Source organism: Phasianus colchicus, chromosome 9 (assembly GCF_987193195.1).
Source record: "Phasianus colchicus chromosome 9, bPhaCol1.hap1.1, whole genome shotgun sequence".
NCBI lineage: Eukaryota > Metazoa > Chordata > Aves > Galliformes > Phasianidae > Phasianus > Phasianus colchicus.
Genome location: NC_143444.1, coordinates 23,762,549 through 23,787,877, shown reverse-complemented (window position 1 = coordinate 23,787,877; position 25,329 = coordinate 23,762,549). Strand labels below are relative to the sequence as shown.

Genomic DNA, 25,329 nt, shown 5'->3' with positions numbered 1-25,329 from the left:
GAGCCAAGTGGGCGTGTCCCTTCCGCCTCGCGGCCCCGCCCCGCTCGCTCGCAGGCCCCGCCCCCTCCGGCCCCCGGCCGGGCAGGGCCGGGCAGCCATTTTGGGCAGAGCTTTGTTATGGTTCTGGGGCCGCAGGAGGCAGCGGGGGAGGCCTGGCCGGTGAGTGCGGCGCCCGCCTCCGTTCCCCGCGCTTCGCGGCGTCTCCGTCCGCCGCTCCGCCGGGCCCGGCGCCGGCTCCCCGCCCTCCGCTCCCCGATCGCCGGCCCCGCGGCCTCGGAGCGGCCCGGGATGGGCCTCCCGCCAGGCCGGGACCCCTCTGGCGGCGGCGGCGGGGGGAGCGGGGCGGCCGCCGGGGGGAGCTCGGCGCTCCGGGCCCCGCCGCCCGCGCGGCCCCGGCCCTTCCGCCGCGGCGGGGGGGAGCCGCGCTCCCGGGGGGCTCCGGGCCGGGGGTTGGTGGGGGGGGGGCGGCCGGGGCCGAGCTCCGCGCTTATTGTTTCCTGCCTTGGCGGAAAGTTTGCCGAGCCCGACGCCGCTCCGCTGGCGGCGCGCCGTGTCAGCGAGGGGCGCGGGGGCAGAGGCCGGGGTAAAGTCCCCGGGGCCGCGCCGGGCTTCGTGCGCGGCGGCGCTGCGAGCGCGAGTTGGAAACGAAAGTGGGAGAGTCGGGCCGAGGGCCGATCCGCCGCCGTTCCGGGGTGGTTGGCTGGGGGGGGCGGGGAGGTCGGCAGCGACACGTGTGCCCGGCACGGCGGACGGAGGCCGGAGCCCCCGGGTGCCGCCCGGCCGCGTGCGGCTCCGGGTGCCGCGCGGTGCGGGGCGGCGGCAGCCGCGGGCGGTGCCGGCCGGGCTGCTGGGAGCGCGCCGGGCTCCGGGCCGCCTGCTGAGGGCTTTGAGTTTTGGTGCCCGCAGCAACTTCGGAGCGGCCGTCCTACCGGCCGAGAGCTCTTCGGCGGCTCGAGGCGAGCGGCCGCTGCCGAAACCCTTCCGGCCGTGGCGGAATTTCTTAAAAACATCGGCTGCGAATCGCCTCGGATAAGCTGACCAGGTCAGCCGGCGCCGCCTTCCCCGCCCTCGAGCTCCGAGTGACACAGGCGTTAGTAATGCCGATAATATTCCGGGAGGTTGGAAGCGGCCGAGGCGGGGACGTAAACACGGGCCGGGAGCGCACCTGGGCGGCTCGGAGCGGGTGGGGCTGCGGCGGGGCCCGGCGCCGCCTGCCTGCATCCCGGCTGCGGCCCGCAGCGCTGCTGGGAGCGCCGGGCGCGGGGGTGGGAGCGCTGTGCTCGGCTCCTGTGTCTGCAGAGCGGGCTTGGAAACGTGCGGCTGCGAGTCAGGTGTGGGGCGGGAGGAGAGGGAATAACATCGCCGTTCTACAAAAATAACCCTGTTTTTTTTTTTAACGTTACTTCAGTTCGCTTACGGAGAAAGCTGCCTTATGAGAACTTCTAAAAGTTTCTTTTTTTCTAGAGTGAGAGAGCATTCGTTGGCGTTTTCCTCATTTACTTAAAGCCGCCTGTAAGGAAGCACGACCTTTGCATACTTTATACATCTGGTTTGTAGTCTTAATCCTGCGTGGCACAGAAGTTTCCATTGCAGATATTCTGCTCAGACTTGGAGTGAAAATATGCAGGGAACAGATGGCATTTAGAAAAAAAAAAAGTCCTGTTTGTTGGTTGTTGTTTTTTTTTTTTTCTATGAATGTTTCTGAAATAAGAAAGGAGCAGCGTGCAGATGGGATACGTATCACAAACTCAGTGGAAGTTTCAGTGCACGCTGTGCCGACTGCTGGGAGAAATGCCTTCCTTGGAGATGTGTTTCAGGTTGCTGTCACCTCGTCTTACTGATGGCACTGCTTGGTGCTTGGCTTGAGTGCCTCTTGAAATCGGTGTTTTAAATAAGGGGATGAAGTCACGAAAGGGAACTGATCTTCACAAACAGCTTTGGGAAATGTTAAAAATACTTTGAGAGCTGTGGGTTATCCTTTTTCTTTTAAGAAAGTAGTGCTGTGGATGGATCTGTGAATTTCTTTGGGAGTGTGGGATGTCGGATAGCAACGACAAGAGTGCCACTAAGAGAACAAACACTTCACTGGATTAAGAGCTGCGTTTTTTTAACGTGGTTTCAGCGTTAGGGGATTTTTGAAGCTGCTGAATGGGTTTGGTTGTGGGCTGTGCTTCAGGGTGTGCTTTATGCGTTTGTATGAGCAGATTGGAAAGGAGCTGGTTATGTTAAGCAGGGCTAAAACACGAAGCACTCTTCTCAGCAAAGTGCTGGTGGTTCCTGCACCAGTACAGCTTTGTCTGTGAAGGCACAAACGTGGGCTGGCTGTTGCTGTAGGTTACAGTGAGCAAGGTCATTGCTAGCGAGCTCTCCAGCTGGTGAGGCACTCTGCGTGCAGAGGAGTTTCTTTGGGGTTTGTAAGTCCTGTGCTAACTTATTTGGCATTGAGTGCTTTCTCTCTGCTTTAGATGTTGTCCTTCTAACATGGCGGGGTAAGGAGCTGCTGCAGTGTCCCTCGTGCAGCGCCTGGCATTCTGAGTAAGTGGTGCACGTCCTTCTTCTGCAGAGTCGCACCGGTTTGGGTTCTCCTTACTTGTCAGGTTTGACGAAAGGCAGCGAAGTTGGCAGAAATGTGGTTCTGCTCAGCTCGCCTCCCAAACGCCAGCGTGTTGTTTCACTGGTGTTCTGGAAGGTAGCGTGTTCCTGTGACAGTGTGCCAAACTTGAACGAGTTATTGTATGGTCAGAGGGTAAATGTACATTTTTGGGAGTGGATTTAGATGGGCCAAATACTCACTGTCCTGTGTGTGTAAACACTGAGCAGGCTGAGAAGTTTAGGTCACGTCAAGGCTGCTAGCGTGGCAGTAAAGGGGGGGAAAGCCTATCAGCTACATTAATCATACATATTAGCAATTGGACTACATGACTACAAATTGGGATTTATTGATTAAAGCATGCTTAACATTGTTCAGTTCCTGCCTTCTCTAGCTGGGCTTCAGAAGTGTTTGGCAAAGAGAAGAACTTTAATGCTTTATACTTCTCAGGCTTTTCTGTAATTAAGCAGCAAAAAGACTTTGTAGAATGTCGGTGTGTGCAGTTCCCTAAAATGACTAATGTGAAATGGTTGCACTCCCAAGGTTTGGCTTAGGACAAACCCTTTGAACCTGTGCATCCAGACGTAACTGAGGTTGTGTACCTCAGTGATGATCAGGCCCAAATAGTTTGCAGGATATGACCCAGTGCCTCTGGGACTGCTGTACACTAGAGGGCTCACAAGGAGCTGCTGAAGTCCTAGGAATAGGGTCATTCTAGCAACAATACCAGCAGCTTCCTATGTATTTTTAATTCCATCCTTGAATCTTGTGCTCCATTTCAATTTGGGGCTTTCATTGCCTTACCCTCCACCTTGAAAGGAACATCACAGCTTTGTGTTGCGATGTTGGTGCCTCCCGATAAGCAGAGGTGTGCACACAGGGTCTAGCTTATTGTCCTTCTTTTTTGGAATCTACTTTTTCTAATACAAGAAGTGGCCAAATATTTTAATGAATTTCCCATGGAGCACTTTTATTTTTGGCATCTGCAGCAGGTTCAGGTAGATAGTTCTAGAGGAGAGTAATGGTGTGGCCAGGGGTGGGTGATGCTGGGGACAGAGGCTCAGTGTGGCAGGGGCTGCTTTCCTGGGTATCTCTGTGACCCACATAGCACACAGCATGTGACAGTGACCGTAGTGCTCTGGTGCTTTGTCATCCTTAGTTCCTAATGAGCAGCTCTCTTGTAAACAAAGGGCTGAGTCTGCTGTGGGGCATCTGCTGTTCTTTTGGACACAGATTATCGATACCCAGAAACTTGTAGGTGAATTTGTAGTCAAGTTATCAGCAGACTTCTGGCTGTAAACACTCCAGAAAGAGCATTCTGCCATTGTGTTCCAGTGTACCATCCATTGCCTGGAGATTAATCAGTATTCACATGAGGTGGTCTGAAAAGTTTTTCAATGCCAATCTTTAAAAGCTTGGTGGGGGAATTCTTGTACCCTGCAAATGTTAAACATATTATGCTCTTGACTTCTGGTTCTGGAAAACTGTCTTTCCTATATATTGAACTCTATTTAAATAGAGAAATGGGTTAAGGATGCCTTAAATGTCTTGAGATTGGCTGGGCCTTATGGAATGTATCCCACAGTACTTTGGGAGCTGAAAGTCTGTGGGGATGGGAGAAGTTCCAGCTGAGGAATGGTGGGAAGCAAATCCACTCCCAGCATTTGGAATAAGACGGGACGGGAGCCTGTCTGTTCACCTCATCTGGTCACAGGGAGACAAGTGATGAGTGTTCGTATCAGGAATCTCTGCTGGGCCATGTACTGCTTGGTAGTTTTGTTTTTCTGCTTTAAAATGATTTTGTTACTAAACGCAGATGGTATGATCTTGACAAATTGAAGAAATGGTCTGAAGTCAGTCCTGTTTAGTGTAGGTGAGGTTTGAGTTGTAAAGTTTAGGAATATTACCTCATGCAGACACGTAGCAGCTGGCTAGGCAGCAGTTCTGTGAGAGAGTATTTGGGTTTGTAGTGGTTCCTAAATTACCATGAATCAGCAGCATTGCTGTCATGAAAATTCACTTGTCATACTGGAATACATAGAAGCATCATAAATGAGGTCATGAAGCAGTTTTTCCATTCCTCTGAGGAGCTGTAGGTCTCCAGCAAAAGTGTTTTGTTCACTTTGTCAAACTTTGAGAAAGGTTATGGCTGGGTGAAAAGAACTGTAATGAAGGCCTGAAAAAAGAACCTCTGAGTGAAGATTGAAAAACTGTTGAGCTCTGGCATGGTTTTGTACCACTGGTGGCTCATCAGACATCAGCAGGTTAAAGTTACGTGCAGGTGGAAGCGGGAGCCAGCTGTCTGCAAGCTGTCAGGTGTGCTAGGTGGGTCCTTGTTATCACCGTCAGTACTTTGAACCTAAATAGCTTCAGCAGTAAAATTGGAGTGGTTGTGACATGTATTTATTAAGAAAGAAATGTGACTGTATTCAATCCTATAATGCACTGTTACATCCTTTTTCTGCTGGGATAAATACTGACGTGGAGAGAAGATGTCTTCAGAGGTGGCTGTAACGAGAGGTGAGCTTGCTGTGTCCCTGGTGAGCAGAGCAGTAATTAGGGGCTGAGCAGGCAGCTGGAGGAGTTTAGTTGGGCACTGGCTGCAGGGACAGGCTTCCAAGCTGTAGGAACAGCCAAAATGAATTGTAGAGATACTCTGGAGTGCTGATGTGGTAATCTTTTGTGATGTATGGCTCCTAAAAAAAAATACTCCAGTGTGGGTGTGAATACCTGCATATAATGAATTCTAGTCCACTGATAGTAAACTTGTTTTTCTGATGATTTTTGAGACATTTTAGGATTAATTTTAGGATTATTTTTTGGACCTCTGCAGTCTGAAGGTGACTGTACAGATTCTTTCGGGAGACCTTGTTTAATTTATTTTCAAAGACATCCAGCGTGAGAGAGTAGAAGGTCTTTTAAGCCCCAGGAGAAGAAGATGATCTATGAAACCTCTCAGGGTCCTTCCCAGGCACTTTCCTGGTATTCCCTAGGTTCCTGTAGGGCACTGGGGTAGAAGAATGACATTGCTTAACTTTTGACTCGCACAATGTACGTGCAGAATAGCAAAGCAGTAATTCTCTGCAAAGGAAACAACCTTGAAGACCAACTCCAACCAGCTGAACAATGTGTTGTCAGTATCTCCTTGGTTTATTTTGTGGAAGTCTGATTTCAGAGCTTCGCTGCCCAGATCACAGAGCTCTCACAAAACACTGTGAGCACCCAGAGAGAGGAGCTCCCTGCCCAATGCAGCGGGTTGGCACAGGGCTGGGCATCGCTTGTTCCTCTTCTTCATTTTCGAGGCCAAAACCAAACAAGTGGAATATTATTGCAGTTTGTTTTATATATGTAGGACTCGTTTTAAGCTGGGTTGTCTTCGGTGATATTTCTGCACCAGTGTTTGATAGTATTTTATTAGAGAGTGCACTGAAAAATTTAAGCTGCTGGAAGGAAAAACGAAGCAGAGAACATAAACTTTGGTAACGCGGGTGCTGTACGTGAGCTGGGAAGTGCTGAGTGAGCGTGTTTTTGTCATATCGTAGCCACAGATGAATAAATACTGCGTTTCTTTGGATTGTCCTGGACTTGAGGTAAAATGGTTTGGAAATAATCCTGTAATAAGGGAGGGGTAGAGATTGTGTGAGTGCCAGTGTCTGGGGCAGGAAGTAGCAACAACTGGAATGTGCTGCCTTGCCAGTCTGTAGTGCTGGCCTTGTAGGACTGGGGAAGTGGTATTGAGGGGAAGAATTACTGTAATACCCTTTGGGAGAACAGTCTTTTACTTCTGGATGTCTTTCTCTGTTCTCTTCATTGGCTGTTTTTTCTCTTTGCAAGTGACATGCCTTCTGTTCTGTTCTTATCCTTCATCTGGAATGCAGCTCTGTACTCCCCTCTCCGAGATCTATGGTCTGGCTTGCCTTGACACAAATATTTGATATACTCTGCTCGTATTTAATGTCCTTTTCCAAAGGAAATACGTTTTTTCTCTGCTCTGAACTGAATATATTTAAATGTAAATGTGCTGTGGTAGTTTAAATAAGACTGATAGAATACTGAGTTACAAAATACTCGTGGTGGGCAACGCTCATCCCATTCTTTTGAGGTGTTGGAGGACTTTTTGTTTCATTTCTGTTTGCCATCAACGTCTCTAGAAGGCAGGTAGGCAGGAGTTATGTAGCATGCAGCGGGGATAAGGCAGTAATTACATATTTGCAATTCTTTCCTTATGATGAGGAGCATTATCCCAGTGTACATTACTGAGAGTCAGAAGGGGCTGTCTGTAAGGCTTTGGGCAAGCTGTGCAGATGCACCGTTCAGTGCCACGACAGGGTCTTCTGCTTGGTAATGTTCTGCTCTGTGCTGACCTCAGGCTTTCCAAAGGTCTGTAGAGGAAAGTGCACTGTGAAATGGTTTTTTGGTGTTTTTTTTTTTCTCTTCAAAAGCTAAAGAGACCTTTGGATCTGATGAAAAGTAGCAGAATGGCTTCTCCGGTTTTTAAAATACCTTACAGTGCAAAATGCTAAAACTATTTGAAAGTTCAGAACGTTGTTCAATTTTAAAGCATAACACTGTTTGAATTATGGGTGTGGGGTGTTATTTTGTTATCAGTAATGTCAGTGGCCACTCTTGTTTAACAGCAGATATGTGTAAAGCACCCAGGACTCCCCTCCATGCAGTAGGGGACAGCAGTGAGCAGGCTTTAGTATGTCGGGTAACTGCTGCCGTTCCCCGGTATCAGCAGCACTAAGGACTGCTAAAGGGGCACCAAACGGGAGTGGAGCCATAAGTGGCACAGGAGAGGTGCATAAGGGGTGACATTGTCACCAGTAACTGTAGGGTATGCAGGCTGAGGGAATAATTGTAGGCACAGTGTCCATGTCCCAGTCTGCGCCTGTTAGATGCTGAGTCGTCTTGTTTGTCTGTGTTAAAATAGTGCTGTCTTTGGACTCGGTGTGAACTCTTCAGCTCCCACTGGTATGATTCAGTTGTAAAGTTCATGCTTGCTGCGGTTCTGAGGCTCAGCACCTCACACAGGCTGTTGTAAAGGCTGCCCAGAAGCGGTCTTTTCCAAAGTGCGCTTTGGGCTTTTGTGCAAAACACAGCTTGCTTTCGTAGGCAAAAGTGCTGCCTCTGGGGGCTGTGTTCTGCTTAGTGCATCTGGTAGCATTGCTAAAGCTGAGTTGTTTGTCAGTGGTGTTTCCTTGCTTGATGGAGAATCTTTCTGTTGTTGTAATCCTAGAAGTCACTTTTGTATGATTCGGTTCTGTTACTCTTGCACATCCTTGTGTCTTTGCTGGTAAGAAAGAAATGACCTTTCCTCAGACCTTGCTGTCAGTAATTATTCAGAAGCCCAGGCTGTGCAAGGTGTGTGGTTGGGTGGATGCATGTATTTGCTTGAGGACTTCAGAAGGAGGTAGGATTTGGTCAGCATGACCTTAGAAATGGGAAGAAAGCGGTGAGTGGAGAGCTGCTTGTGAGGCAGCACTGTACCAGGCACCTGCCTCGGGAGGCCTGTGGGTACTGCAAAGGACTTTAAGGTATGGATGTGTCCTCGTGGACCTTTCTCAACCTGTTTTCACATCATTGAAATTAGTTGTCTGCTTTGCAAGAGAGGTCAGATGGATAACAGGTGGGGATCTTCTCCCAGCTCCTACCTGTTACTCTGGAAAGCCACCTGTATAACTGAGCTTCTGGTGATTTTGTCTTGGAACACGCAGGTGCAGCACTGCGTCTGGAGCACAGCACAGCTCTGGTTCTGCAGGACAGGTTAACTTGCTTTAAACTTGAAAAATAAGCTGTTAAACTTTCAGCAACAGGTGGTTTTCACACACACACACACACACACACAAAAGAATTTTAATATCTGCATTTATTTGGGAAGATTTTTTGATGCATTATGAGCATTTCAACACATTATGTATGGTTTTAGTGGGCTCATAGTTCCTTAATTCTATAACTCCAAGTTGGGTGATGCTGTGTGTTTTTAGATGGCAGTTTTTTTTGGCCGATAGGTACAATTCAAACAATGCTTCTGAATGGTATTTTTATTTATGTAATTGTCAGTTGTGTTCAGATAACCCTTTGTGGCTCTGGTTGTGTGGTGCCACAGACAAAGAAGGGTGGCAGCTCCGTGTTCCTGCGGCGCACCCCGGGATGGGGAGCGCTACCGGTTGTTCGTGTCGTTCTGCAACACCTACGCTGGTCCTCTCCAAGTGCAGCCATGTTTCAGCAGCAGGATGGGCTGCAGGTGTGTCTGCACGGTTGTCTAAATGGAAGCTGAAGGCAGAATGAAAGTAAGTTTGTTTTGCAGGCACTTTGTGTAGGTGCAAATAACCCATCTCAACCGGAGAAGATTCAGCTCAGCAGTTGTTATGACAACTCTTGAACTCGTAGTGCTGCAGTTGTCTTTTACAGTAAGGCTCAATAAAATATGCAAGGTAGGAGCAAGATTTATAATTATGTTATTTTAAAATAACTATGAGCACAAATATGATTATCTTATTGAAAAAAAAGTTTCTATTAATACCAAGCTGTGTTCTCTCTGAGATTTTTTGTTTGCCAGATAACTTACACCTGGAAATGACACTCTGCTCTAAAGAGTAGCTAAGTAGGAAGTTCTTTTATGTATGTTTAGGCATGTCTGCTTGATTGAATAACTTTAAAAAAGCTGCACAGAAAGAAAACTGATGAGGGAAGTAAATTCTGTTCTGCCTTATGCATCCATTAAATTGCTCACTAATTTTTCTGAATGCATTTGTAACCCAGCTGACATCTGATCGTTAGGAATACCGTTGAAATCCCAGTTGAGTTTATAAAGATGACCAGTTAGGAAAACAAATCTTTTTAAGCAGAAGCATTCTAGTTGGAGAAATACATAGGAGGGCAGTGAGGTGAACTGAAATTGTGGCAGGGATAGACAGATACTGTCTCTCTGACCTATTACAGCTGCTGTGTGCTGAATTGATAAATGTATGATGAAGGGTAGAAGTTTATCCAGTTGTTTTCAGTAGAGGCTCCAAGACTTGCATTTGCTGCTGTGGGAGAGGAGAGATTGAATCAGGTGCTATGTTTGATAGGATTCTACCTAAATAGAGTTGAAGAGACCTGAGGAGGCTTGCAGAGAACACTGGAGCAGGAAAAGCATTCAGTGAAACTTGGAAATTTGCTGGAATATGTGATGTGAACAGAGGCCAGAAGGGCACAGCACAGCTGGCGGCCTCGGATCTGGTCAGCAGCTCAGGGCAGCTCTTCTGCCTGGGAGGAGGAGGTAGGAGGTGGGAGAGGAAGTCACAGGAACAATGCACGGCTGGTCGTGCCAATCTCTGCGTTTCCTTACAGCTTTAGAAACATCTTCGTCCATTTCTCACTGTCTTAAGCTTGTTTCTCTCGTCTTATGTTCTTGGCTTACTGAATGCTTCCCTTGTTTCTGCTGTCAGGTTTATATGGAAGCCTCAGCTTGGGAGTCAAAGTTTTAGAGATTAACTGTGGTCATACCTGTGTTAAAGTTGAGGAAAGGATTGCAGTGCCTGGACAGCTGTTAGGAACTGTAGCACAGAAAGAAACTTTATGGATGGTGTATTATGGGGCGGGTGACCTGAACTGTGTATATGTACTTGCCTTAATCTGTGCCTGTGAGTTCCTTCTATTTTCACATTAAGCCTTTAATATTTACTTCAATAAAAACAGCACTTGGTTTCTTTTTCATTCACTTGTTTCTGACTCCAATGTTAGAAGTACTTCTGTAGCAACAAAACCTTGGGAAAAGATATAGCTTTTAGTTGAAAGATTTCTAATGCAACATGTGAATAACGATCATTTAAATCATTTTTAAAGAGATCAGAACTGTTAGCAAGTGGAACCCAAGTGCTAATACACAGTGACTATTTTATGTCCTTCTCTTACTTGTCAAAAAAAGTCTGCCTTTTGATCAGTGAAAGAGTATTTTGAGGTGCATGACAGCCTTTTTTATTTTTTCCACCAGAGCTAGCTACAGTGAATATAATTGTTCTGAGAGGAGGTGAGACTTTAGAGTGCCTCATTTGATGATACTCTGCTTCGCGTTTCCAGAAATAATTCAAACATGAACACGTGGAAGAGAGAATGGGTTAAACTTGCATTGACAAGCACTGTTGGCCAATTCTTTATTTATTTTTTTGCCTGGAATTGGGAGTGGCTATCAGGGCTGATCTTTGTCCTTGCTGCTTTCCAAATAGTGAAGCAGTTAAAGAGCAGATTGGCTGAGCTGTGAGTGCAGGGCGGCAGAACTTCACCTTGGGGTGTGCGTGTTTGCTCCGCACACGGACACACTGCTACATGGAGGATCTCTTTGCATGGCTGGCAAAGGTCACTTCAGTTCTGCGTGGTAATCAAACAAACAGAACGTGGTATATTAGGAAAAAAGACTTGAAAAATGCAGAATTATGTGACTACAGATTTGTCACGCTCAGACTGCGAGCACTTCATGCGTTTTTTTGCTAAGGTTGTGAGTGTCGTGTAGAAGAGAACAGGGTGTGGTTGGGCACTGGGAACACAAGGGAACATCCACTTGAAGCAAGGCTGACGTTTTTATTGCCCCAAATGGACTTTTACACAAAGCACAAGTGAGCTCTGCCCCCTCTCATCTGACACACAAACATGTGAATGTGATTGAAAAGAAAACAATTTTACGCAGAAGCACTGATAATAAACTGTAGTACAATCTGGCTTAAATTCTACAGAACTCAGAAGGTATGCTGGGATCTCAGCTGCTATTCATGCTTGTTCTTGCACTTTCTTATTAATGATTTACTGTAAGTTGCTGTCAGAGAAGGTTATTGATAGACTCTTGGCCTTGCTTGTTGTGATTTTAGTGGCATTGGTGCTGTCAGTGGTATGATAGGTTATGAGTGCTCTGTGGATGTGTGGAAGGAGTAATGTTGGTCAGGATTCAGTGTGTGTGAGAGAAACCTATGGACTAATATCAGAGATTGAAGTGCTTCAGCAGTATTATCTACAGCAATTCATCTAATGGCAAGCTTTTGCTTTAACAGAAAGCAAGCATTGTGTTTTCGTGTGTCACATACCTTACTTTTTGTGATGCTGCATGCAGAGGAGGGTGATGGCCAAGAGCAGTTTGTTTGTCTGATGGAATTAGGAGCCATCTGCAGGCTGCATTGGCACACAGCCTTCTGTGCTTTGCTCAGGACAGGAAGTAAACTCAGGCACAACTTTGAATTTCCAATTTGAAATCTATCATCTGTATGCTACTTGAAAAGGGGTGGAGATGAGCTTAAGCATCTTGCTTTAATTTGCAGCTCCTTCCATGCAGATTTTTGTAAACCCTCCAGTAACGGTGACACCCACGAGTGAGATTGTTTCCCAGTAGAAGTTACATAAGTACCAAAATACTTGCTTAGGAAGTTGGAGAGGATGCGGAGGTCCTTCCTTTAACAAGAGTGAAGTATTTTGGTTGGGTGGTTCATGGGAATTGCAAAAGCATGGTGTCTGTAGGACTTAACAGCAATTCAAAGTATCGTGTTTGTGAGTTGCGCTGGCCTGCCTGCGTGCACGTGAGAGATTGCTCCTTGGTGAACTGCTCTGATCACTGATAATCCCAGGGGTACCAAAATAGCAGATTAAGAGATCTGAATCTATGTTGGTGGTTGGAGTTTTGCATGGAGTTTCACTGTGCTTGTGGCCGCGCTGAGATACAAAGCCACCTGTTTTGCTGGCTGCTGATAGGCTCTCTTCCATTTCTGGAAAGTCCTGGAAGCCTTTCTCTGAAGTGAAACCTGGTCACTGTAATTCAGTTGTGGTTTTACTTCTGAACTCAGACCTCCTTCCTGCTACGGAATGGATACAGAGTTCTGTAGCCTTTATTTATCTGGCTCCCTTTAAACACAAGGAACAGTTTTGTATGGGTTTTGCTGCTTGGTCCATCCTTCAGTTCAATGTGAATCATTCTTGAGGTACATTAAATCACATTTTTAAATGATATTACTTACCTCTGTCAATAGTTTGACAGGGCTTAATTGCTATGCAGATTGTTCTGTAAAGCGTATTTATTCAGAGGGTGAAGTAATTAATCTTACATAAGTATATTCAACTGTGAGCTGACTGTCCCTGTTTTATCCTCTGCTTATGCTGAATTGTGTGGTAGCAGCCTCAGAAGGTCACATCTGAAGGAGGTGGACCTGTGCTGAGTTCAGCACGGAAGGCAAATTGTTTTGTCTGCAGCAGATGTTCCCTGCTGCACTGTGCACACTGAAAAATTACCTGTTAATATAAAAACATTCTTGATAGAGTAGCATTTCTGTTGTTTGCAGTGTTGTGACACTAGGAGATTGTGCTACTGGAAGTGGTGCTCAGGGAGCTTCCAGGTCTGTACTGTGTGTGCCATAACTTCTCTGTTCTTTCCTCTTCATCAACAGCAACATCTCATTTCAGATAGATCCCCTCATTCTTGTATCATTGTTTTCTGTTCTATTAAAAGGAATTACCTAGAGGATAAAAATGTGATGATTCTTACAGTATCCCTTTTCTTTGTTTATATTCAGCTTCTATCAAAACAGCCTTATACTCGCATGCACAAAAAAGGCATACTCTGCATGCTCAGCACAGTAAAGAATGGCATAGCAAATGCAACGAAAACCAGAATTGTTCAAAGAGTGGAACCATACCCAGGCAAGGAAAACAAACCCTGATAAATCAATTATAAAGGCATAATGAGGCCTGCCTGAAGGGATCCTGAGAAACAGAAGGGCTTAAAAACAGTAATAAATCATCTCAAATGTTTCAGGAGTGGTAGACCTATCAGTTTGCTGCTGGTTAGGTAAGATGGTTGAAGGGAAAAAAGCCGCGACAAGAAAAATAGTTTTGTTGTTGTTGCTCCCCAGTGTGGAGGCTCACCTTACCATGAAGTTGAATTCCATCAAACTGATGTTTAGACATTCAGAATAATTGATAAAATCAATAGCAAAAAATTACTGGTGCCACGTGGCATTTGTCAGGCTGGAAACCAAAGGGAAAGGCTTCAGAGGAGCTGTGTTACTGGGGGCAGAGACACTGGGGTGGTTGTGGGACCCTTCTGTACAAGCATCTCATTATTTGTTCTATTCTCATTAAACCGTTTTAAAATTGAATAAGAAAAGAACAAAGCCTGGTGTTTTCTGTTAGAAATCCACAGTATACCCACTTCTTGAACCTTCCATAGAGGCCTAACGTCTTGAAAGGATCGAGTTCGTAGGTGTGGAGAAAAATGACAAGGATTGCCATTGAATTTCCTTTCATTCTGCTCTCTGAGTGGAGGCTAGGTGGATCTCCAGTCTTAGCCAATACATCCATTCTTCACATGCCTTACAAATGCTGGTTTTGCTTCTTTCAGCTTTTGCTAAGACATTGTTACAAATATCAGGGGTGATTTTATTTAATAACCTTACCAGGTTATGTGAGGCTGACTTTGAGTTTGTAGATGAAGCTTTCCTGTCCTGTCTTAGTACTTCAGTGTCCTCTTGAGGCAGTGAAGATGGAGAGTGTGGGTAAAGGGGTTTAACTTTTTTATGGTTTGGTTTTAGATGATTAAATTATTTCTGCCTTGGTTGTGATCAGAGATCAAATAGCTTTTGGCACTTATGCAGTAGTTGCTCTGTTCCTCTTTTTGTTCTTCTCTCTAGTCGTTATTTATCATGTTTCTGCCACTTGTATTGATGGTTGTGTTTTCGTTTGTGCTTTTTTTCAGTGACTACAGTTCCTGTCTCACCTCTTTGATGGAAGAGGACTATGACCCAGAAGTGAACTCTCTACTGTAGAACAAGAAGCTCTCGTGGAATAATTTGTCTCCCTTTAAAAGCAGTACCCAGTCTAGAAAAAATAGAGTAGAAGAGATTATTTTTTGACCTAGCATTTTTCTGTTCATATGACCTATATTTCAGCATGTAAATGGTGAAAAACAGGAATATAAACATTTGTGCCTGCTTTTGAGCTTTTACATCAAGTAGTGCTTAGCTTTGTGGAGCATTAACCAAGCTACGTGAAGTCCAGAGTATATCCTAACATTCATTTAAAAAAAAAAAAAAACCTATACTTTTTTTTTTAGCAAATTTATCTGGTAAAAATGAAGTTTATCTTTTAAGAGCACTTTGGCGGATGCTTCTTATTTAGATCTCAGCATTTGGGGCAAGCTTTTTCATACATTGTGATCCTTTCTTTAGAGTGTTTGGGTTGATCTGCTGCAGACCATGAGCTGTCCAGCAGACTTGGGTGTATCTGTTCAGTGTTAACCATGGCGGTGTTCTGAATGCTGTCATTCAGGCTCGGCAAACCTTTTTGTAATGTAACTGACTTCTGTAGTAGCACAACTAGAGGATATTTAATGAGGTGAACGTGGTCGTGGCTTTTTTTTTAAATATAAATTACCTTCTTAGGTTGTTTTTTTTTGTAGTGAGAGTGCAAAAAGAGGTTAAAATGAGCAGCTGAGGGGGTGAAGGGCACAGTTGGCACGAAGTGCGGCCTCTCGTGCTCTGCTTTGAGACGCACTATTGCCTCAAGGCTGGCCTTAGAGTATACTGGAGAAGAAAGGAACCAGGAGGTCATTGAAGCACAGGAAAAGTGAGGACATTGGACTGGAGAGGCCAAACTCTGGGTGAGTGATCATATGTATTTTTTTTCCTTTGCTTAGTAGTATTGACTTGTTTGTGGCTGAACTGAAGGTTATAAAAATCAAGTAAAACTGTAAACTGGGGAGCCTTCTACAAAAGGACAAAATTCAGTTATGTAGAGTAGTAGTGCAGTTGCGTTTGCTTTAAGCAGTGAAAATTGCTGTGACGGGCTGGAAAGAAAATTTGATTTCAGGTTCCTCAGTGGGAGACACATCTGCTGCTCTTTGATGGAACTCCCATTAAGATATAGATCTTTCAGCCAGCTTATGTTCTGCTCCTGGGCACTCGGTTTCTTTGCTATGAAAGCAGTTCTGACATAAGACGTTCTCTGGAGTGTGGAAGTTGGTGGGCTGGGATACAGTCTTAAGCTGGGGTGCAGGAGCTGGCCTGCGGTGGATCTTTCAGGACTCTGATCTTCTCTCAATGTCTCTGTCAGCATTGTGGGCTCGATCATGTTTAATGTATAACCTTTGGAATAAAATATAAATGATCTCTTGTGTAGATTGTGAGACAAAAAACAATGAAGGAACGTACCAAATTGTGGCACATCTCGGTTGTACAGATCACTGACGTGTGCAGTTTGTTCTGTCTTCATCCATCTCCAGACTTATCCTATCATGGATTTCATGGGTGTGGTTTTAGAATGGAATTATAAACAGGAAGTAGGTGGGAATGTTTTAAGTTCTTACCTGTTTTGTTCAGAGGAACAAAGTCAGCAGGAAAAAAGTAATTTTCAAGCACAGTACAGAAAATTAGAGTGCTTTTTCCCCTCTTAGTCGTGTAGACCAGGTTTGAGGTTCTGGAAAAGATGTCAGTCAGGGAATGTTCTCTTCATTTACAGATCCTGGCCATGAGGTTTGATGCCTCATTTTATTGAAGGGAGACACTGGACCTAAATGGCGCAGCATGACTTTGTTCCTGCCTGGCTTAACTTCTCAACACCACAGTCAACCAAGGTAACTCGGCTATAGATTGCTTGCTCTCAGAGCTATGGTAATATTTATACACTTGCCCCAGTGTTAGATTGAACTTAAAATGTTTGTTGTTGTTTTTTTAACTACTTTTGTGATTTTTAAGGAAGCCTTTTGGAAACATTAAGGTGAAAGTCTTTTTTTGTTTGTTTCCACAAATTCCCTTCTGTTTCAGAGGAGGAAATATCCTTTGCATTCAGACATGGAAGTAGTTCAGTGTTACTGTGCTGAGAATTGAGTGGAATCCCAAGTAGAAAATGATTAAGAACCTCCCTCCTACCCTCCCCCAAATATGTGGAGTAGTCAAGACTTGAGCTGGCACTCACGACTCATGATATAATTCTTTGAGTTTCATTTATGAAACTAATGTGGCCATTGCTGTGTAGTACACTGTTATGCCTTGGGCTCTAACTCCAAATTCAGAAATACTCACTGGTTTGTTCGGGTCTTTTTTGTTTGTTTGTGTTTTGTTTTTTGTTTTTTTTTTTTAACATTCTTAATATGGAGGTACCTTCTGATTCCAGAAGAAGCTTAGGTTGACCCGGGAGGTCTCTTTTCAGGTCTCTTTTCTTCAGTGACTTTTACATTACTTGTAAATGGCAGTGATGAAAAATAATTTAATGGTTAATCAGATCATGATGGACAAGGCTCAGGTGATTGTTCATGTCGTTGGTTAAGCTGTGCAGATATGCATGCTGTATTGAAAACCAAAACAGGAATGAGGGCTTGGGAGTGTTTTATTACATCACCTTTTTCTTTATACAGTCCCCTGCAGCCACCTTTGAGAAACATGGAGAGCATCTTCCACGGGGAGAAGGACGCTTTGGGGTGAGCCGAAGGAGACACAACTCTTCTGATGGATTTTTCAATAATGGGCCCCTCCGAACTGCAGGAGGTAAATATTGAATTGGAGTGCAGTCTGAGATCAGCTATTTTGGAGTATTTTACAGAATTTAGAGTTCTGTGGAATAGAAATGTTTTTCAAAACTGTATCTTTCAAAACATCCCATGAGAAATCTGCACTATTCTGTTATCCCATGACACGTGCCAAGGCCTTCAGGGGTTTCTGTGGAAGCTGTATATGCATTGTATGGCTTGGTTGATTTTTTGGGGATAATCGCACAGTAGTTTAATAAGCTTGACCTAGGAGTTACTTAGTGAACACTGACTTAACAAGAAAAACAGCCTGTTGTTTCCAGCATTCTGCATGCTGTGTTGATGTTTTATTATTTGAATACTTATCTCCTTTTGTTTAGACTGCTGGCATCAGCCATCCCTTCTCCGCCATGATTCTGTAGATTCTGGTGTTTCTAAAGGAGCTCATGTTGGGCTTTCTGGCAGTCAGCCTGGCTGGCATGGTCCCTCGCGGGGCCATGATGGCATGAACCAGCGTGGTGGAGGAGGAACTGGAGTTCATCGCCACTGGAATGGCAACTTCCATTCTCGGAAAAGTTCTGCCTTTCAAGAAAAGCTGCCTGTTGAAGCCAGGGAAGAGAAGAAGGAAGACAAAGAGCATTTGCAATTTGAGGAAGAAGATTTTGTAAGTGTGTAGCTTCTCACTACAAGCGGCAGCTGTGAGAAGTTGGCTTTTCAGATTTCATTTCTGTTATCATTGATAGATGGCTAGGATCTAGAGTTGCATTCCATTCCATGTTTGAGATCCCTACAGATTTAACAATGATTCCAGTGCTTGCAGGACACTAATTGATACCCATGGACCTGGGGACTTGATGACCTTGTTGCATTGGTTTTGGCACAGTATTGAATTTTGTGGTTATTTTGAACTTGACAGCTTTGTAACACTCAAGTCAAATCTTCATTAGAACTCAGAAGGTGATGCTTTGATCTGCTACAAGAATAGTAGCTATGTTGTTGCCCTTGTGGCTTTGCTTACAAAGCCCTTTTTGCTCCTAAGTACATCTGTATATCTTATCTTTAGTCTTCTTGCTGTTCCTGTCTCCTGTTCTGGTACGTGCTGGTATGAGATAACCTCCCCCAGCTTGATCATGACGCGTGCCCAGACCTTTGCAACCATCCTTTTTAAAACCTCTGGAATAGTATTTTCTTGTCTGAGTTATTTTCTAATCTCTCTGTGAATCATTGTTTCTTCAGCCATCTCTTCCATCAGTGTCTACAGTTCATCAACCTTCTTTTTTCCAGCATTCTGATCCACGCGGTATTGTTAGTTGTAATAGTCTCTTTTATCCTGGCTCTGTTTTTACTGGAATATCTTTAGTTTTCAAAATGTCTCCAAGTATGAAGATGTAAGCACCATTTCTGCTTTTTCTTTTCAATTTAGTTTATTCTTGTCCTGTTGTCACCCCTTGAAAAGATCTAATTTGTATCAGACCATGATTTTTGTTTTTTGGATCTTGTTTTTCGCTTTTCTCCAGGCTCTTGTTGATCAGTGTAATGAGGCCAACATTATCTGTACCTTCCTGGTAACTCAATCTCTGTGATTCCTCTAACTGCATCTTCAGTGCTCAGTCCATTGCTGCTTTCAGTCAAGAGTTTCTAGTGATAGTGTGCGTGCTTACATAGATCATCTTGAGCTTTTTGCTTCCTCCTTCAGTTTTTATTTTTGGAAGGTTGTTTATATCTGAAATTCTCGTGGCAGTTTGTTGTTACTGCTTCTATTTGGACGGTTAGAAGTCGGAGTGAAATATATGAACGCCATGCAGATGCTTCAGGACAGAATCTAGTGTCTCAGCTTAAATTGCTACAGGAGTCAGTCAGATTTAAACTGCTGGGTTTTTCAGTGGAGTGCTTGGGGAGTGATTGTGTGCTCTTGTTCAGCTGCTTCTGCTGTAGGAGTGGTAGCTGCATCAGGGCTTAGTTAACACCTGGAGATCAACGATGAAGCTTACCTGTAGATTTCTGTTAATCTGATTTCTCAAGCATGCTATAAACTGGTTCTTTAGGCTGTCAAAAGCCTCTTGAAATGTAGAAGGTTATTGTAATGATTGCAACCAGACTGTTGTAGTCAATCTAAATCTTTCTTCATTCTCTTCAGTACCTTGATAAGTGTCTTTCTCCAAACACATGGCTGTTTCTTCTGTAAATATATTTTCCTTCTTTTTTTCTCTGAAGAAGATAATACCTTGCATCTACTGTCTAGTAGCAAACTTTGCTAAACAACTCTCCCATCACCTTTGCCATAATGGTGACACTGAGGTATGCCATGGTTAAGTATGCAGCTTTTAGGCCTGTGTGGCTGACAGAGTGGAAATGCTTCCCTGTAAAACAGGCTGTTGTTCTGAGTTCTGTGGTGTGAGCAGCACTGCTATAGAACTGACCTGTAACTAAAAAGTGAAGCGCTGGAACAGGAATTTCTAGGGTCTGAGGAAGGAATTCATGCTATGGTGTAACGTTTGTTCCTAATTCTTATAGAGCAGGAATGGCTACTACTTCAGAATCTCATTATTGGAGAGTTATTCTGTAGCTGTAGTAATTAACATGAAGAATTCATTAAAAAGAGGAAAAAGATGGGTTTTTTTCTTTTTACTGAACTTGTTTGGTACAGGGGAAGAGGAATAGCTGATCGGGAGCACTTGTCATTGAATGCTTGGATTTTCTGTACCCTTCTTTGAGCTTGAACGTGTCCTTAGTTGTTCCATTATGTTCTGATATTGAATCAAAGGTAAGTCTGCAGAGAACAGTGGGTCTGAATGCAGTTTTGCCCTGAAAAGTGGATTCTGAAGCTCAACATGAATAGTTCAGGTTTTTTGTCTATAAATATATAGATTTTTTTCATTTTTCTTTTTTATTAGGAACCTAATATTGCCAGGGTGATGATTAAATGCCTGACTCTTTTATGGGTATATCAGTTTATTGTGTAGTAGAACGCTGAAGGGCCTCTCCTCAATTTTCTAATGGTTCTGTTGGAAATACTGCAAAGGCAAATTTTTAGGTGTCTTCTGACAGCACTCTTCTTCTATCTTGGGTGCTGCTCAGAGAAATAGACTGTAGTTTCCTAGAAGCACGTTATATTAATACAAAATCTTTATTTGTTATATGCAATATAATGAATATACTCACTTGCATGTTTTGTGTGTTTACAGCCATCTTTGAATCCAGAGGCTGGAAGACACAACAACCAGAACAAACCTTTAGGGACACCTTCTGGAGTATGGGGTAGGTAAAGTTATTTACATTGCTGTCTGGAATGCTGACAGCAAAGCAGAAAGTGATAAATATCATTAACTGTATAAATAATTCTGCTCTAGAAATTGTGTTTGACCTGAGAAGTACTAATTGTTTGTTTACGTAAGCACTGCATCTTGTAAGGTGCAAGTTACACAAAATATTTTTTTAGTGAGTTAACAGCTGGTCCATGGTTGCTCAAAGAAGTATTAATCTGTTCTGATCTCTATGTATAGTAGAAGGTTGTTAGCTGGCATCACTGCTGGCTTTTCACTTCTGAGTTAAGGGAGCTGTTGTGGTTAAGTGAAAAAAGATTGGACTTTAACATCCTTATCTAAAATCTTTTCTCAAAACTGAAACAAAAGAATATCAGATGTAATGTCTAAGGTTTGAAGGGGAGAAACTGGAGCATTATACTAAACCTGAAACAGAACATTTGTATTTCAAGTTCTTTGTTTTATTTTTACAGAAAATCCCCCTAGTGCCAAGCAACCTACCAAGATGCTGGTCATCAAAAAGGTTTCAAAAGAGGATCCTGCTGCTGCCTTCTCAGCTGCATTTACATCACCTGTTTCTCACCTGGCAAATGGCAACAAAGCCACCACCATTGTCCCAAGTGTCTACAAAAATCTGGTTCCTAAACCTGCAGCTCCTCCTTCCAAGGTACAAGGGTTTCCAGACAAGTTAGTGAAGTGTAGATCAAGGAAAAAGTCTCTCCCTGGATGTGGAGAATACAGATGCTCTAGTTATTTTGTAGGATTGATAGTACAAGTATTTAAGAAGTTAAGGAAAATGATTGGTTTGTTCTTTAAAAACAACGTGCAGATGCTCGAGTTCTAAAATGTGTTAATTGCTAATGCTGGCTGCTGCATTGCTGCAGAACCTCTGCAATTAGTGTAGAAAGTCTTACACTCCTCAAAGATGAAAGTGTAACAACTCTTTCTATGAGGAAACAAATTCAGAATTTCTTACCTTCTTAAGTTGTTCTTAATTCAGACCAAATTCTGTTAACTTGAGGAGGAGTCCAAATAGTTAAAATGATTATCAAGTATGGTAATCTAAACCTTTATTCCTTTACATGGGATAATTTGGCCTAACGTGAAGTTAGAAGAGTTTCCTGTTCACTGAATCAACCCATTATGCATCTCAGTCCATACCCATACTTGTTCAGAATAGCTGAGTAAGATGCAGTTGTGGTGCAGTGAGTCTAATTCAGCTGTCACTTGCCCTTGTACAGCTTGGATGATAAAAGTATCTACACAGCCTTACCAGTTTTTAGTCTGGATGTTTTAAGTGGTGTTTGAAACAAAAAGAAAAGGTATTGTTTGTCCAAACCATTGCATTGTCTCTTTGATTGCTTCCAAGCAAAGAGTACTTTAGTGAAAAGGAGTGCATACAGCTTTTCTAACTTTGCTGCTGTTTTTGTGTGTAAGGATAATTGTGAGGTACCAGCACTAGAGCTTAAGAGATTGAAATGTACTTCTGAAAGCTGTATAAAGGTCTGCTGTGCTGCTACATGTCTATCCATTGCCTTGAAATTGTGGAAGTCAAACATAAATATTTTCATAGCTATTAGTCCTTGCTGAGTTGTTGCCATTGCGCTTGTTTTCATTACTTCTAAAACCCTTCGCAGAAGTTTTTCTGTTAATTCAATCTAGAAGAGCTGCTCTTGAGGCTTTTCCAACCTGTTCTCTGAAATTACCCTTTAAATTTTAATTTTTTATTGAAACAAAAAAAGGAAATATTAATCTGTGCTCACAGTTGGAATAAACCCTCTAATTTTCATAGATAATTTAAAAAATATTATCAGACTTTTGGAGATAGTCTTGCAACTGTGGTATGAAAGTTCAACTAATGTTAAAAGTACAGGGTTTGTTTTTGGGGGGATTTTGAGTTTTGACATCTTTCTCACTTGTGTTCTAGCTTATACATCCATATTTAATTCAGAATGATGGCCAAATGTTATGGTAGCTTGCCTCACTTTCCTTTTGGTGAAGGATATTCTGTTCAGAACAATTACTAGGTGTGGATTATACCTGGATTCATACTGTAGATAGGACAATACTGATAACACATTACAGGCTGTTGGGCTACTGGAGCAGGTATTGACTTGTGATGTGTGGCAGCTCCCCGGAGATCACACTCATGTGAATTGTGGTATAAACATGTTTTCTAGTCATTGTGTATACATTGAAACAGTGCTGTGATTGTAGAGGGAGTGTGGTGCTGCTCACTGGTGGGGATTGCAACAGCTAGGAGTTGTGTGCTGTCTCACAGCTTGTGTGTTAGTGAATGATGACCACTGATAGAACTAGAAGTGGAGATCTGTGTGTCCTTAGGTAGAAAACCTGTATGCATGATGCCTTTTTCTAAAGGTAGAGACAGAAAGAGGCTGTGGTAGGATACATTATTCTGAAGATTCCAGAAAGTTGTGTGGAAGTTGTAGTGCATAAAGCATTGGAGGAGTCAGAACACTCCTTTCAGCAAAGTCAGCAGTAGTGGAAAGATGTCAGAGGCAAACTGGATGAAATGTGCTTGTTAGCTGTACCAAAGGAAGAGAACACAGTGGCAGTGATAGAAGCACATCCTTCCCTTAGATGTGGCTGAATTGTTCACAGTTGAGCAGTGAGTGAAGGGCATAATATGCAGGCGATTCCTTTTGATGCTCAGCTGTGGCTGTTGCCCTTGAATCCAGCAGTCTCTCTAAGAAAGTAACAGTGATCAGTGTTTGAATTTGTGTAAGCTGCCACTTTGTGGAAGGTGGGAGAATAACAATTAGCAGCCAAGAGTCAGGTACCTGAACAAGTGCATCCATGTGAATATGCAGAGGGAAGCTTCCTCTTAAACTAGTTCTCCACTCCTAAGAAACTTACCACAGGCAATATTGTGGAGACCAGGGTCTTTTCTGGGTTTGAAAGAGATGTTTAGAATTATTTATTCAGCACTGTGGACTACTTTTAAAGTTGGTGTGGAAGGCTGTTAGTGAGAACAGAGTGATGGTCTCCTCTGGTGATGCGTTTATTTTAAAAGGAATAAAATAGCCCAATGGAGAGAGAGAACATAGTGAAATTATGGCTTCTGCTTTCATTGCTCACGGAATTCAAGATCTATTTTATGTCAGATACAACTTAATCACACTGTGCATGAATTATTTTGCTATCAAGTTGGCTTCAGAAGTGTAATGGTTCAAAGGAACCGTTATGCCTTAACGCTTTGACAAATGTATTTTTTACGCTGCTTGATACAAGTCATTTGTTAGAATCATTGTAATAAGAGCTGTCACTTCAGTGTTTGTCCTTGGTAGACAAGACAGGCCCAAGAAAAATCTTCCAAGTAACAAGAAGTTATCTGAAGTCTTTGCTTTTCAGCCAGATTGCCATTGTATCTAAGGGACACTGCAGAGAGTATCCAGAGCAAAACAGTAGGTGCTCATCCACCTTGGCTAAATCAGTGCAGCGATGGACACTTCCAGAGCCCTGGGAAATTTACATTCTTGGCTTGGACAGAAAGATTCCTTGAGGTGCTTGCTTCTTGCACAGGGAAAAATTCCTGTCAAGCGAGGCAAACCTTTTCTTTGAAGCATACAGTGTTCCTCTATGAAACATGGATTTAATTGGGATCTTTGCTTCCTATCTGTGCCTAGCTGCAGGATGCACTGATTCCCTCAGTGCTGATTCCAGTTAATGAAGAGCCGCACTGGACTTTCTCCTTAGGCTCCGACTGCATTTTTTTTGTTACAGTGTCATGCCTGTGAAGCAGAACTTGCTGTGGCTTGGAGGAAACAGGAGATGATAATGGGGAAAAATAATGTATTTAGAGGTGAACTTGTTGGGAATGTTCTTGGAGGGGGAGGAGAAAAATCCACAGAGCAGACAATTTCTGTTAATGCAGTTTTTGCTTTACTGCTTGCAAGCAACCCATTTTAGTGTCTTACCATTTATTGTCTTGTGTGTTCTTTTCAATGTAGCCAAGTCCATGGAAAGCCAATAGAAATGAACACAAGCCAGGCTCGCTTTCCTCCAGCCGTGACTCTGCCTTTACCAGTCCAGTGTCTGTAACCAAACCAGCGGTACTGGCAAGTGGCTCAGTCCTCACCTCTCCCAAAGAGGTAAGAAATTGGATTTGGGTGTAGGAAGGGAACTTTATCACTGTCACCTACTGTAGCTTCAACAAAATAAGATCTTTCCTGCATGTGATACCTAGCTTTGTACCCTCCAAGGATGACTCACTTGTACATTCTTAGCACATCTTTAGTGCATCTTTGATATGCTGAATGAAGTGATCTGGTTGTAAAGCTATTGCCATTTGGGATTTACCCAAACATACTAGAATTTCTTTCCAATTTAAAAATAAAAACAACCTCGCACATAATAGCCCTGTGTTGTTGAACACGTGGACTTATGAAATTGCAGATACCAAGAAAAGATGTGCACTGAAAGATAAAGTGATTCCCATGCTGTTCTTCAGTACTGTGTAGGAAGAGAAAGTGAAAGTGATCTGCCTTGCTTCTTTTCTCTAGGAAAGCAACAGCACAAGCAATGAAATTTGAGGGGTGTTCAGCCTGTATACATGTCTTCAGCTTAGTGTCTGTTTTTAACATTGGTTGGAGGTAATCTGCTGAGGCTAAAGCTGGCTTACCTCCAGTTTTGGTCTGATGTGCGGAGAGAATCTCCAAATGTAAATTACTTAACAATTTAGTGGTTACTGTGACTTGATGTGTTTTGGCCAGCATTCCTATGGTTCACTTCATAGCTTGCATGCAAAATGCTGTTCTGAATCTTGAAATTCAATGAAACTTAATAGAAGAATGACATTGAATAACTTTTCCCCATCAGGAACCAAAAGCTGGAGGTCGTATTTAAAAAGTATTAAAATCAATAATTGACTAATTCAGAAAATTTGTAATTTGTGTGGTTTGCATTTCAAGTGTAATAGCTTATGGGGGGGAGGGTTGAAGTGTTTGTTTTTGGTGGGTTTTTTTGGTTGTGCA

At 43.4% G+C, this 25,329-nt stretch overlaps 1 protein-coding gene across 1 annotated transcript in view; it reads left to right on the top strand.

Moving 5' to 3' along the window:
* The first annotated feature begins 37 nt into the window (after nucleotides 1-37).
* The window catches only part of GPBP1L1 (GC-rich promoter binding protein 1 like 1), a 31,097-nt gene continuing 5,805 nt past the window's right edge, over nucleotides 38-25,329 (top strand). The window contains exons 1-8 of the mRNA XM_031601467.2: nucleotides 38-159; nucleotides 14,307-15,209; nucleotides 16,067-16,181; nucleotides 16,962-17,091; nucleotides 17,453-17,736; nucleotides 20,258-20,330; nucleotides 20,809-21,002; nucleotides 24,307-24,447. Of these exons, the coding sequence (XP_031457327.1) occupies nucleotides 16,122-16,181; nucleotides 16,962-17,091; nucleotides 17,453-17,736; nucleotides 20,258-20,330; nucleotides 20,809-21,002; nucleotides 24,307-24,447 (882 nt within the window). The 5' untranslated portion in view covers nucleotides 38-159; nucleotides 14,307-15,209; nucleotides 16,067-16,121. The remainder of the gene's footprint in view (nucleotides 160-14,306; nucleotides 15,210-16,066; nucleotides 16,182-16,961; nucleotides 17,092-17,452; nucleotides 17,737-20,257; nucleotides 20,331-20,808; nucleotides 21,003-24,306; nucleotides 24,448-25,329) is intronic.